The 13,145-nt window shown below is 33.7% G+C and overlaps 2 protein-coding genes across 2 annotated transcripts; one reads left to right on the top strand and one right to left on the bottom strand.

Annotated features, from left to right (window-relative positions):
* The first annotated feature begins 1,122 nt into the window (after positions 1 to 1,122).
* Positions 1,123 to 2,852, top strand: LOC123210381 (pectinesterase inhibitor). The gene is made up of 3 exons (XM_044628706.1): positions 1,123 to 1,830; positions 2,331 to 2,381; positions 2,459 to 2,852. The coding sequence occupies exons 1-3, from the start codon at positions 1,635 to 1,637 to the stop codon at positions 2,557 to 2,559; spliced, it is 348 nt and encodes a 115-aa protein (XP_044484641.1). The 5' UTR covers positions 1,123 to 1,634; the 3' UTR covers positions 2,560 to 2,852.
* A 411-nt stretch (positions 2,853 to 3,263) lies between these two features.
* On the bottom strand, positions 3,264 to 4,331 carry LOC123210382 (stress-response A/B barrel domain-containing protein HS1). The gene is made up of 2 exons (XM_044628708.1): positions 4,113 to 4,331; positions 3,264 to 3,718 (listed from the first exon to the last, which is right to left on the bottom strand). Exons 1-2 carry the CDS (start codon positions 4,250 to 4,252, stop codon positions 3,529 to 3,531), a joined length of 330 nt encoding a protein of 109 aa, XP_044484643.1. The 5' UTR covers positions 4,253 to 4,331; the 3' UTR covers positions 3,264 to 3,528.
* Between the last annotated feature and the right edge of the window lie 8,814 nt (positions 4,332 to 13,145).

Raw genomic sequence — 13,145 nt, 5'->3', positions numbered from 1 at the left:
GATCTATGGAAGACTAAAAACATGTGATCCAATAATGAAAGACTATGACAAGAATGTGCTAAGATGGATAGCATTGAAAACATTTAAGACACAAACTAAAGGTAAGAAGCATGATGTGCCAGTCAAGGATGACATGACAAATGACATGGAGAGCATCAAACACATGGGAAATGATATGACACATCTTTGGTGACGTTTTTACTTGTTTAAATATGAAATGGAAACTTGATTAGGCAAAAATTCCTATGAAAAAAGTAAGAGAATTTAATTGAAATTCAGTTTCCTAGTATTTCTAGTTTTCTAGTTGTTTAGAAGTTTTATTTATTTTAAAAATCTTGGTTTTATTTTCTTTAGGAATTATGATTATATTAGGATTGTTATTTAAGATTATTATTATCTTGTTTAGATTGTTATTATTGTTAAGATTAAGATTGTTATTATCCTAAAAATTATATTTTTTATTATCCTATTTAGACTAAGGCTATAAATAATCATGTAACCTTGGGATAGAGGATACACAATGGCTTAATAAAATTGTGAGATCTTTTACCTTAGTTCTTTTGAGAACTCATGAATTTATCAAAAATATTTTCTTGTGACATTTAAATATGACTTATCACTTTATTTCTTTTCTATTCTAGAGTTTGATGTCAATTTATACCTTTGGTTCATATCAATTATAGACATCGAGTCATTGTTTTTATATTTTTTGTTCGTGTCAATTATAGGCATTGGGTCAATGTTTTTCTTAATTTGAAATATGATTTAGCTTTGCTGGGTTCCTAGCTTCCTTACTTGCGTGTAAGGTCTCATAGTTCATCTATGAGGTTCGCATCACTGATGCTCCTTAGCCAATCCCAGAAATCCTTGGAATTGGCCCACAATAGGGCCACCACCATTTTCAGTTTAATATTGTCACTAATCAAGAAAACAAGTGATCTAGAATTGTACCTTAAGTGACAATGGAGAGGGCTTTATTCATAAGAGGGCATATGTTTAAATTCCCTCCAACAACATTTAGAGATTAAACTATAGGCTATAACAGGGCCATTGGTGAAGTTGAAAATGGTATGAAAGCTGCTTGGCCTTGAATCACATCATGCCATTAATAAGGTAATAGCATTTATGCTATCTCAATATATCGTTTGAATCAAACTGAAATGTCCTCGTCACCTCTCACAATGACAATGGTCAGTGAAATGAGCTAGACATGTTATGAATTGTAGATGTGATTATGTTCAGATGCATTAATTGTCCATATATTGCTTACCATTACGGAGAAATTGAGCATCTGATGAAGTTGCATTTGATCAATGGCATGATTCAAAGTTAAATATAAAGCAGTTTGGTTCCTTTTTTAACCCTAAAAGAACATTGTGTGTATTATTATTTACTATAATGATCACAAACTATAATATACTAAGCATTAATGCTTCTGTATTTAAAAATAGAAATGCAATGCACTTTCAAATGTAAACTGTGATATTCCAGAAGCTAAAGGCATAAATGCATACGTGTCGAAATATTTTGATGCTTTTCTTCACAGATAAGATTCCCTCTTGATCTTATCAAATAAAGGTCTTCCAATAGCAATAACTATCCAAACCGTTTTACAAGAAACAAAAAAGCACACAATGGTTTCTTTCAAAAGCAGCTTCTTTCAGGCTTCAATTCTACTGGTGATGCTATTCGTTGCACCTTCATTAGCAAGGCTAAATGTGATGGTCATGAAGGGTGTTATTAAGGATATTTGTGGCAAGACACAGAATACTTCTTTCTGCCTAGGGGTTCTTAATCAAACTCCTGGTGCAAGTTCTGCAGATCTTCCAGGTCTAGCCAAAATCACTAACTTAGCAAGCTCTAATGGTACAAAAAACTATTCAACTAATTCAATCATTAATTCCAAAAATAACTAATAGTAAACTTAAGGAAAGATATGCAACTTGCTATGAGCATAACGATTATGCCACTGGTGACATTGGTGATGCTCAACAACACGTGAGAACTGGTGATCCAATGGGTATCAATTTATCAGCTTCAGCCTCCATGGATGAAGCTGGTGATTGTGACGATGAATTAAATGGGCTCCCAGCGGATCCTTCAGTCCTGAAGGGCAACCAGGATCTAAATAACATATGTAGTATTATTTTGGTTATTCCTAATCTTCTAACATGATGAGATGCTTTTGTTTCTAACAAATTACCCACTATGAAACCAAATTATCAATAAATTACTGAAATGATCTTGCTAGAAATGTATTCTATCTTACTTATATAGATTTAACAACATCCCTCATATCCATCTTTGTAATTTATAGATATTTTTTACAGCCCCAACAAAGCACCAACTACTTGAGTCACAACGGCAGATATATCTATCAAGTAAGGATTTCATACACAGATTTTCTTTCAATAAAGTTCTAGGAGTATGTTAGAACTCATATTTATGTGACCTGCAGGAAAAGAGATGGGAAAAGAGAAAAAACATGTGGCAGTGGACGAGTGGGACAGCTGGAACAGATGGCAGCCACCTTCAAGCATGAATCACCAAGGGAAATAATGAAACATGGCATAGAAGTCGAGAGGAAGTTGGCAGGAGTGGAGGAAAAAGAGAAAAAAGCAGCTGAGCAGAAAAAGGGGGATTAGGAAAGAAAATTTAGAAAGGGAGTGGGGAGAGAGCAGGCCTCTTGGAAGCCGTGCATGTGGTTGTGTTTGGTTGTATTTTGTATTTTGGTCACATGGTATCTCTGAACATTCTGTAATGGCAGTAAGATGGATAGATACACTTTTGTATTGAACTATGATTGTGAATGACACATTGAACAAATGAATGCAGAGTATATTCCCACTGAATCATGTTTGCATTACACTGTTTTATTGCTTCAATATTTACATTCTGACAATTAGAATTGCGTCGCTATTGGCTGAAGTTGCTGGGTTGATGTAATTGGGAGAACTCTGCCGTGAAGGCTGGGAGTGCAGGATTCTAGGAAATTCTCTTGCAGCTGAGAGTACTCTGCCCAGGTACCTCTCAGAGTAGTTTGTAGCCAGTAACTTAAAATATTGTTTTTTCCGCACACCCAGTTATTCACTTAAGCAATAAGGATTTGGAGTATTACCAATATAATCATCCTAGAAAGGAGCACAATGGTTCACCAGAATTAAGTTTATATGTCAACAACAAATTGGATCAGCATCAGCCTTAAATATGAAGCATTTTGTAGAGAAAAAGTGGAAACAAACATATATTTACTGAACATATGGTTAATAAGAAGCCCAAATGACCAATTTCTTTCAACAACATAGTTCAATTTACAACCTAAACACATTCCTAAAGCTCTAATTTGAACAGAAACAAACAGAATTTGAGAGTATCCAACTATTCTCTTAAATTTATGTTTATAGCACCACGTATTTCATCATCATTAGCATCACATACATATGATTCTCCAATCTTATTCAAGATAATGGACCTAAAATCCAGAGATAACAAAAGCAAGATAGTTTTTGACTGCATTACCAGTACAATTCAGGATCGCAAAGTAGTAGGTTTGTAGTCTATCACAAGAACTTTGTCCAAATGGGACAGGAACTCGTTTGCAAATTCAACATGCACAGGATGAGCAACATACTCTGCAACACCCTCTGTGCTCTCAAAGGTAGATTCAAAGATATGAGTGAAACCTTGATGCAGATTCTCAATACTCACATCAGTGCCCCTGTTGAAACACATAGAAATGGCGAATGGGTCAAGCTTTCCAAACTCAAGTATCAAAAACACAATAAATTATTGTTTTGGACATCACAATTTTTGCTAGAAATTGCCTCGATCCAGAAAAAAGTATACTATGAGCATAATTTGATAAAAAGATTTAAGGGCCGCAGAACTAGCCTACAATGCGCCACCAGGCATGAAAAGGTTGAAAATCGAATTTTATTCCAAGAGAAATTAAGTTTAAGAAACAACTAAACAGAGATTCAGTAAATTCCTTTAGCTTTTAAATCCCAGAAATAGTATTGTAATATTTCAGTAGGATCATCCAAAACTTAAAACCCAAAAGCCATATAAACAATAAGCTAAACAAGATCGCATTTTGAGCGTTTATTTGTTACCATTGAAAAGCCTTCATGGGTTCGATAAGATTGACAAGATTAGCATAGCGTTTGATCAGCTCATCAATTTTTTCTGATTTTACCTCGTCTTTGAACCTAGCAAGTAACACGTGCTTCACCACTTCTTTTGCTTCTTCCATTTCTAAATCTCTCTCTGCCGCTCTAACTCCTCTAGGTCTGTCGCTTCTGTTCGCCCGGCAAAGCCCAAGTTACCCCGGCCATATTTTTATACTTACATATACAGATGTATGACTTGTCGTACATATTGTGATATATGAAAGGACTTGACGTTTCAGCCCAGTCTATATAACATAATCAGTTAGTGTCAATGTCTTTTTTTTTTTTGTTTGTATGAATGAATCTATAACTATTACACCAAATAAGTTAAGATTTTATAAACGTGATAAAAATTTAAATTTACATCTTTACTTTATAAGTTCTAATACTCCACTTGTTTTACTACTCTTTGGAATCTTTCATGGATATTTTCTTAGTATGAAAATTTTATAAAATAACACCCCTAATGCAGCCAAGTTTCCCTAAACCCAGCTTAACATTCTTCTAACTCCGCTTAAGGTTTGCACAACTAAGTACAAGTAGTCAACAACAATTATTTTAGTACAACTATTTGTTTAACAAACATTAAGTAAATAAAGAGAACAACAATATATTTCTGGCTAACATCCAACCTTTATTGATCAACTCACAATCTTACAAAGAAATTACAAGTCACTCACTTGTATAAACTCTCTCTCATAGTTTGCTTTCACTCACTTCCTCTTATATTTGCCTTAGCTCAATTATCTCACTTATCTCTAATTACATGAATAATTCTTCTTATTTATATACAAGGCTTTAACAACTAGATCAACTACGATTTTCAAATTCAAAACCAACAATTAGCTTATCATTTAGCTCCAACAATCACTTCACCTTGACTTTAGCTCAATTCTAGCAATCATGGCAATCAATCCCACAAATCGCTTCAACTTGATTATAAACAAATCCTTCAATTTGCTTCCTTGAGTTGCTCAGCTAGATTAAGTCAATCTTATCCCCATTACTGTAGATTAGAAGATAAAGTTGAAACATATTTCATGCTAATCAAAGTCCATCTAAGTGCTAGCTCAAGTCTCATAACTTTTCCCATATGCCTCATCCAACTAGGCTATGCGCATCCAACTTATCTAATTTGCACACTTTGCTTGCTTCTCTTGTGTTAGTCACATTTCTATGCTAGTCCACCTTGTCTAAGGTGTATAAGACCTTGAACTATCACCCAATAGTGCTCCACTCCTCAACATTTACTTAAATAAGAAACCTCACTCGATCACCACAAACAACCCTGCACAGACTCTTTCATATGCTTGCACTAGTGTTGGCCAATTTTGTCACACCCTTAGCCACTTGTTTTACCATCAAGTCTTAACAAGCGCCCATAATTGTTTTACAACTAACAAAGCATTCCCACTTGTTCTTGCTTGTATGCCCACTCATTGATTATGCACACTTTCTACACACCAATTATTACGCTCCAACATTACAGATTTCGTGCCCATGTGCTCCTATCTTTGAGCATTTATGCATGTGCCCACCCATGCACTCATGTGAAGATTAGTGACTCATCTTTCTTTGGCAATCGTCTCAGCCAAATACATGTAAAATAATTCCAATCAACTCTTGTGATCTCTTGGATTATCGATCCTCTCATACCATAACATTTGCACACTATCATGGCATGCCCTATCATCCCGTTTCAAGGTTTGTCATCAAGCCTATGTGCTAGCCTGACACATATTCCTTTTGCATTTTAGGGGTGTGACAAACCTCTCCCAATAGAAGACCTTAATGTCCTCATTGAAAGTAGTTACATTTGCTCAAGGTCATCCCACACTATGTCTTCATTTTTATTGCGAACTTACACAAACTTTAAACTCAATAGAATTTCTAACCTGTAACGATGTCTTGTGATAAGAAATTCTTGTCTCATGAAGAAACGATTACCCACTTGTTTCATAAGCACAAGGAATTGACAACCTCACAATATATGTCGCCACCCTATCAAGCTTTTGACAATGGCCAACATTGTAAAACCCATCCTGGATACATATTTTAATGCATAGATTCATGAAAATGTACATATAGGGTGTTTAGAAATTATACCTGCATTGTTGGTTCCTCCAAAACTTCATATGGTTATGTAAAGATCATTATCCAACCCTCTGTAGGTGACACCTTAGTACCCATACGAACACGAATGGGAAATGATCCAAAAAAAAGGTTGCTAAGGCTTCTATCAATTAGATATTTTAAATCATTACAATAAAAGCTTACATCAACAAGATTCTAGGCATAGAGATGTGTGTTTAGGATTGTTGTGTTAAAAAAATTTGACTTAAACTAAACATCTTTATTTATAAGGTACGCATGAATCATAAGTTAATTAGTTAGGACTCTGACTACTGAAGTGATAAGTTGTCCAGGAGTTCTTATTAAATTAAGAGTCTTAATTTATTGAATGTTTTAATGCATAAAAATCCTAAATAAATTAGGATTCCAACTTAATTTAAACTTTCTATCAAACAAAGACTTTGAAAAATTCTTGTTTAACTAAAAAATCTTACCCATGAGTTAACTCAGCCAGTTGACTCATATCCATGATTTAGCCTTGCTTGGTTAGGTCCATGCAAAACCATGTAGTGCATTTGAATAATGCCACATAGCACTATGCACACCAAATGATTATAGTCAAAACACATCTATACATTTCTCTTTTTCCATAATCTCAAGATTGTCATTAAACGATTTTTACCTCTTGGTTCATATCAACCCCTTAATACATATGATTCATAAGCTTTTTATCAAATTAACATTTTCTGAATTTGGGTTGAATTTAGACATAGACTAATATTAGCCTCTAACAAAGTGTCATGGCCATCCAAATGATAGAGTATCGGTGAAAATTTGTATAAGCTTTTACAACATGACAATTACATATAATTCAATCATTTCATCAACTGATATCTTTTAAGGTTGAGGTATAAAAGTGTGTCTATCTTAGTAGTTCATCAATATGAGCTGATACACATTAATGACTTACACGGATTTGGCTACAACCTTATCTCACTGTGGCCATAGATTCAAACAATCATAAATGTTTTTCAACATTCATATATGAGATATCTTCTCCTGTGCTTATAAGTGACGAATCCTTTATTGATCAATCATAGCCTTCATATATCTCATGATATGGTTGTTTACTATCTTTATGATATCCCTATTATAATGATATATTGGATAGTGTCGAACCATACCAATCCTTACACGAGACGATATGACAATCTAAAGTCAAAGGATCACATACACCTGTGGTGTTCAAAGGATTTATTCCATAGACACTAGATCAACCATCCGTAAGGATATCCTCTAGTAAGGTCAGCTAGATAAACACGTCTATAATGTACACCCATGTGTTGTACCAAGTCATCAATAAACAGTTTTGACATGTGAGAACTATCGCCACTTTTTGGTAGGGTTACTCAATATTATGATAATCTTATCACCATTACATAGGCCCTTGGTCATTGTAATGTCAGAATTATAGACATTTCTAGAATAGTTATCTAATGTGTGCATAGGGTTCTTACAATCAGTTGTCTAATTCTTTCGTCATAATTCTACCATTCTAAGGGCATGTTATTCGTATAATCATATAATAGACAAACATATGACTTAAATAACTATAAATCATTTTATTAATTAATGAGATAAATTACAATTACAAATGTTAAATCAATTGGCTATAGGGCATTTACCTTAATAAACATTTCATTCTCTTTTTAAGAATAGATTTTCTTAAATAGCTCTAAGTTTCGTGATATAATCTTTACCTTTTATCCTTTACAAACAAGAGCCCTACTAACCTTTTCATTTGTCATGCTAATGTGCACCCCTAAATTAACCTACTATGGTTTTGTTAATACCACCAATGTTTAACCTTTTTGTCTTAACTTCTGTTCTTGACAACTCATTTTTTGAACTATAACCTCCATACCCAACGTGAAGATAGCATGGAATTAACAAATAACCTATCTTGTGCACCACTATCACTCTATTTAGGTTGGGTATCAAGACCAACTTTGCCTTCTTGTAAATGTTAACCATAAGAATCAAAGCATACTCCTCTAAAGAAATCACTATCATATTGACCTAACAAGTGTATTAGCCCATTTTCACTACTACATTATATACCATGCCTGCAATTGCTTGTATTTCTGCATTAATCGTCTTCAAGCACTTTGGGCATTTGCTCACCCTCAACCTATGTTAATGATCTAACCTTGGGGAAATGGCGTTGCGAATGGCTCTCGTGTTTGCCATTGCTACAATGTCAACCCTGTTCACATTCAATATTATGTGCATCTATTTCAACTTGGCAAATGGTGCACCTGCTCACACTTGTCATCAAGGCCATTGTGTTTAATAATTGTAAAAGGTTTACAATTATTACCTCTTTGGTTGATTACTGCTCCTTACTCTCTTAAAGCAAATAAAATTCAGTCTCTCCTTCTTTGGGTAGTTTACCTTTTAATGGGGGTCATTACACGCAAAACAACCTTGCTTGTTTTTGAACACATCTCTAGGTTTCGCAGCAAGCTTTATATTATTACTCTATTTCCTATACTCGATATCATTAGTATCTCCCTTCCTAAATTTCTCCTTTTCTTAGTAGTTACTTTGACTTTTGGCTTTTCCCTTATCTTTCCTAGCCTTATGGTTAAAATCTAGCAACATATCTATTGTTGCGATGACACTCAATAAGTCTCGCACGTGTTGTCAATGTAACTCCAACTACATCCAACTTTGTAACCCTTAAAATGAAATCGAAAAGTTTATTTTCCTTGAATATGTTTTGGATGTCTAACAAGAGTAAGCTAAAGTCTTTGACATAGTCATACAAGGAACTTGAATGTCGCAACCTTTTCAACACTTCTCACACCAACTAGGATAAATTATAAAGGAGGAACCACTCCCTCAATTCATTTCTAAGCATGTCTCATGTTTTGATCTTAGGTCTCCCAATCAATTGGTCTTCATAGGAATATGTCTACCATCATCGTTTTGCATCCTCGGTCAAGTACATACTTGTCACAACTATTTTCTCACCATTTAGATAATGTGTCACAACAAAATATTACTCTTATCTCCTAAAGAAAATTCTTTAGCTCTTTAGCATTACATGTGCAATTGAATGACTTTGGTTCGAGCACCTTGACACCGTAACTCCCTTCACAGTGTCCCTCCAAGTTTCCAATAGCCTTCTTTATGATTTTCATCTCTATATGTTAGTCATAATTTTCCATTCGAAAGTCATCCATCTCCTCAAACAATGAACGTCAAAGCTCACCTACCTCTTTCCCAAGTTACGATAAGCACATTAATATATCAAGATACATAATCCCTTTAAAGGATTAAAAGAACGTCCCTAACAAAGACTCCAATCTTGAAACCCACTCACTTAGTACATTGTTACCACTTACCATTACTATTCCATAGGATTACACTGCTTTCAACTTTGATACCAATTGTCACATGGGTGTTTTCTTAATCTATAAATGTGATAAAAATAACACCCTCGATGTCGTCAAGTTCTCGTAAACCCAACTCAACATTCCTCTAACTCTACTCAAGGTTAGCATAACTAAGTATGAGTAGTTAACAATAGTGATTTCAGGACAACTGTTTGCCCAACAAACATTAAGTAAATAAAAAGAACAACAATATTTACAGGTAACACCTAACCTTTATTGATCAACTCACAATTTTACAAAGGAAATACAAATCACTCACTTGTATAAACTCTCTCTCACAAGTTACTCTCACTCATTCTGTCTTATATTTGCCTTAGCTCACATATCTCAAATTACATGAATAATTCTTCCTATTTATACTCAAGGCTATAACAATTAGGTAAGCTATGATTTTCAAATTCAAAACCAACAATTAGCTCTTTATTTAGCTTAAACAATCACTCAAGCTTGATTTTAGCTCAATTCTAGCAATGATGGCAATTAATCCCACAAATTGCTCTAGCTTGATTGTAGACAAATCCCTTAATTCGCTTAACTTGATTAAGTCAATCCTATTCCCATTACTGTATATTAGAAGATAAAGTCGACACATATTTTATGCTAATCAAAGTTCATCTAAGTGTTATCTCAAGTCTCATAACTTTTCCAATGGGCCTCATGCAACCAGGTTGCGTGTTTCCAACTTGTCTAGTTTGTGCACTTTGCTCACTTCTCTCATGTCAAGCACATTTCTATGCCAACCCACCTTGTATAAGGTGTATAGGACCTCAAACTATCACCTCGTAATGCTTTGCTTTGTAACATTTCCTAAATAGAAAACTCCATTTGATTACTATAGACAACCCCATATAAACTTTTCCATATGCTCCCACTAATGTTAGCCAAATATATCACATCCTTAGCCACTTATATCACCTCAAGTCTTAGCATGCACCTAGACTTGTTTTACACCTAACAAAGCATTCCCACTTATATTTTTGCTCATTGGTTATACACTCTTCCCACGCATATGTTATTGCACTCCAGTGTTATTGCTTCTATGCCCTTGTGCTCTTGTCTTTGTGTACTCGTGCATGTGCCCACTCGAACACTCATGTGAAGATTAACAACTTGTCCCTCTTCGACATTTGTCCCAACTGTACATGTAAAATCATTTCAATCAGAATCTCATGAACACTAGGCTTCTCGGTCTTCTCATAACACCTGCCCACTATCATGGCATAGCCCGCCATGCCATTGTAAGGTCTATCATCGAGCCCAACATGCCAACCCGACACACCTGTTTGCTTTTTCATTTTGGGAGTGTGATAGCTAGTACATTGAATTTTTTCTCAATTGTGAAGCATAATTTAGGTGTGTAAATGAATTGGTGTGAAATGGTGGGTAGAATGTGGACATTAATTTTTCATGATCCATAATTTAAGGTACAAAAATCAATTCCAACTTCTCAGACTCTATCAAAAAAAATAGCATATTAATCACTAATATAGATAATATTTAAGTTTCAAAATCAATTCTAGCTTCTCAAACCATTTAAAGAAAGAGCAATGCTATGAATAAACACTTTTAACACACAATTGGGTATATAGATGATATATTATTATGTAATTGAGTGTTATTTTATCTATAATTCAAAATTATTTAATCATATAATGACATATCATTTGTAAACTCAATTATGTATTCAAAAGTGTATACACATAGTTTTATTGTTAAAGAAAGTAATTACATGAATAACAACCTGCTATTAAAAGAGGGAAATTAATTAAACAATAAAACTATATATATACACTTTTGAGTACACAGATGGATACACACATTATATATCATGTGTGTACCCTTCCTTAATCTTTTAATTAAAGATAAAATAATATTTAACCATATAATAACATATTATGTGTGTACACACATGATATATAATGTGTTATTATGTGATTGTGTAATTTTAAATTAAAGATAAAATAATATATAATCACATAATGACATATCATATATATACTCCTTTATGTCTAAAAAGTGTATGAACATAGTATTATCACTTTATACCTTTTGAAACACTTTTTTTTTTTTCATTATACCTTTCTATCCAAAACCCAAATTTTATACCTATTTTACCCTTATCACTACCCTTATGAACCCTAACATCTCTCACCTTTTTTCATCCACAATCTCACTTAGAGAAATCACATTAAATTAGTAAAATTTTACAACAAAATCATTATAGTCTAAGTAAATTTGTTTTTTCAATTTATATCAAAGTTTCAGAACTTATATTCTTTTGTATTATAGCTAAAAGGTTTAAAAAATATATAAGCTAATTACAATGAAATTGTAGTGTTTGTTATATAATATGTTGTTTTGGTTATGTTTTTCTACGTTCATTCAAACTTGAAATAGTTATATGCCTATTAGATATACATTAAAAAAGTGTTAGCTTGAAAGTGGACAAGTTTTAGTGATCAAATTGAATGAAAATAGATATATGCTTTTCATGGAAAATGGTATACAAGTAGGTTGTATACAAGTAAACATGAGGCGTGATATAAGATGCAAGCAAATAGGCGGGCAAGCATACAGGTAGGTGTGGGGTAGGCAAGTATAAGTGTTCGGGTGGAAAATGTACGATAATCCAAAAGGTAAACATGAATACCATATGGGAAATTAATTGTTTATTCTAGGTTTTTTTGTGGTTGCTATTGTAATTCTAGTGTTATTCTGCAAGCTATCCAAGTTTGAAAATTGAAACCTAAAAACTAAACCTAATGTATTCTCTAGAGTCTAGACAAATGAGATGACAATTAACCAATGAGTTTTGGTTCCAGTCACCAACTCATTGCCTCTTCTATCGTACTATCGGTACTTCTATTCGCCCTTCGTTCCATGGTTATTGATATTTCCACTATATTCAAGGCAACTTTTAGTTCCTATAATTTCTTCTATGTTCCACAACTGTTTTCCCCATAAATTCAAGGCAACATTTGATGACTTCCAAAGTAATTTCTAACACCACTATTTTTATGTCTTTATTTATGTCTTTTCTCTACTTTTCTAGTTTAGGAAGTTAGCTTTTATGTATTTTTTTTTTCTTATTAGGGTAAAGGGGAAATGACAATATGATTTGTAAAGTGTATAACGTAGCAGATTTGGTTCAAGTGCCTAAAATATGAGACTAAAGTCAAGCCTTATAACCGAACCAAGAAGAATATCTCATGCGAAACTAAACTAATAAGAGTCGATCACGAATAATAAAATTATCAAGTGAGCCAAACACAAATATGTGGTTGATCAAGCTTGATGAGCCTGAGCCAAGCTTGAGGCTCGACTAGCCCAAAACGAGAGCTCGGCTTGGCTTGAATCCAACCCTAATTGTAACCCTCTATCCCAAAAATCTTAGCCTTTGAGGTAAAATGTTACTAAATCTAATATATATGTGTGATAATCT

This window comes from Mangifera indica, chromosome 3 (genome assembly GCF_011075055.1).
Source record: "Mangifera indica cultivar Alphonso chromosome 3, CATAS_Mindica_2.1, whole genome shotgun sequence".
NCBI lineage: Eukaryota > Viridiplantae > Streptophyta > Magnoliopsida > Sapindales > Anacardiaceae > Mangifera > Mangifera indica.
Note: the sequence above shows the minus strand (reverse complement) of the source record. Positions and strands in the feature narration are given on the sequence as shown.

What these genes read in the sequence shown, in the direction of transcription:
- LOC123210382 (XM_044628708.1), bottom strand. Translation starts at nt 4,252, where the DNA reads ATGGAAGAAGCAAAAGAAGTGGTGAAGCACGTGTTACTTGCTAGGTTC. An exon ending in CCCATGAAGGCTTTTCAATG is followed by an intron (nt 3,719 to 4,112) that starts GTAACAAATAAA and finishes GTGTTTCAACAG; the next exon opens with GGGCACTGATGTGAGTATTG.
- LOC123210381 (XM_044628706.1), top strand. Translation starts at nt 1,635, where the DNA reads ATGGTTTCTTTCAAAAGCAGCTTCTTTCAGGCTTCAATTCTACTGGTG. An exon ending in AAGTTCTGCAGATCTTCCAG is followed by an intron (nt 1,831 to 2,330) that starts GTCTAGCCAAAA and finishes TATTTTTTACAG; the next exon opens with CCCCAACAAAGCACCAACTA. An exon ending in ACGGCAGATATATCTATCAA is followed by an intron (nt 2,382 to 2,458) that starts GTAAGGATTTCA and finishes TGTGACCTGCAG; the next exon opens with GAAAAGAGATGGGAAAAGAG.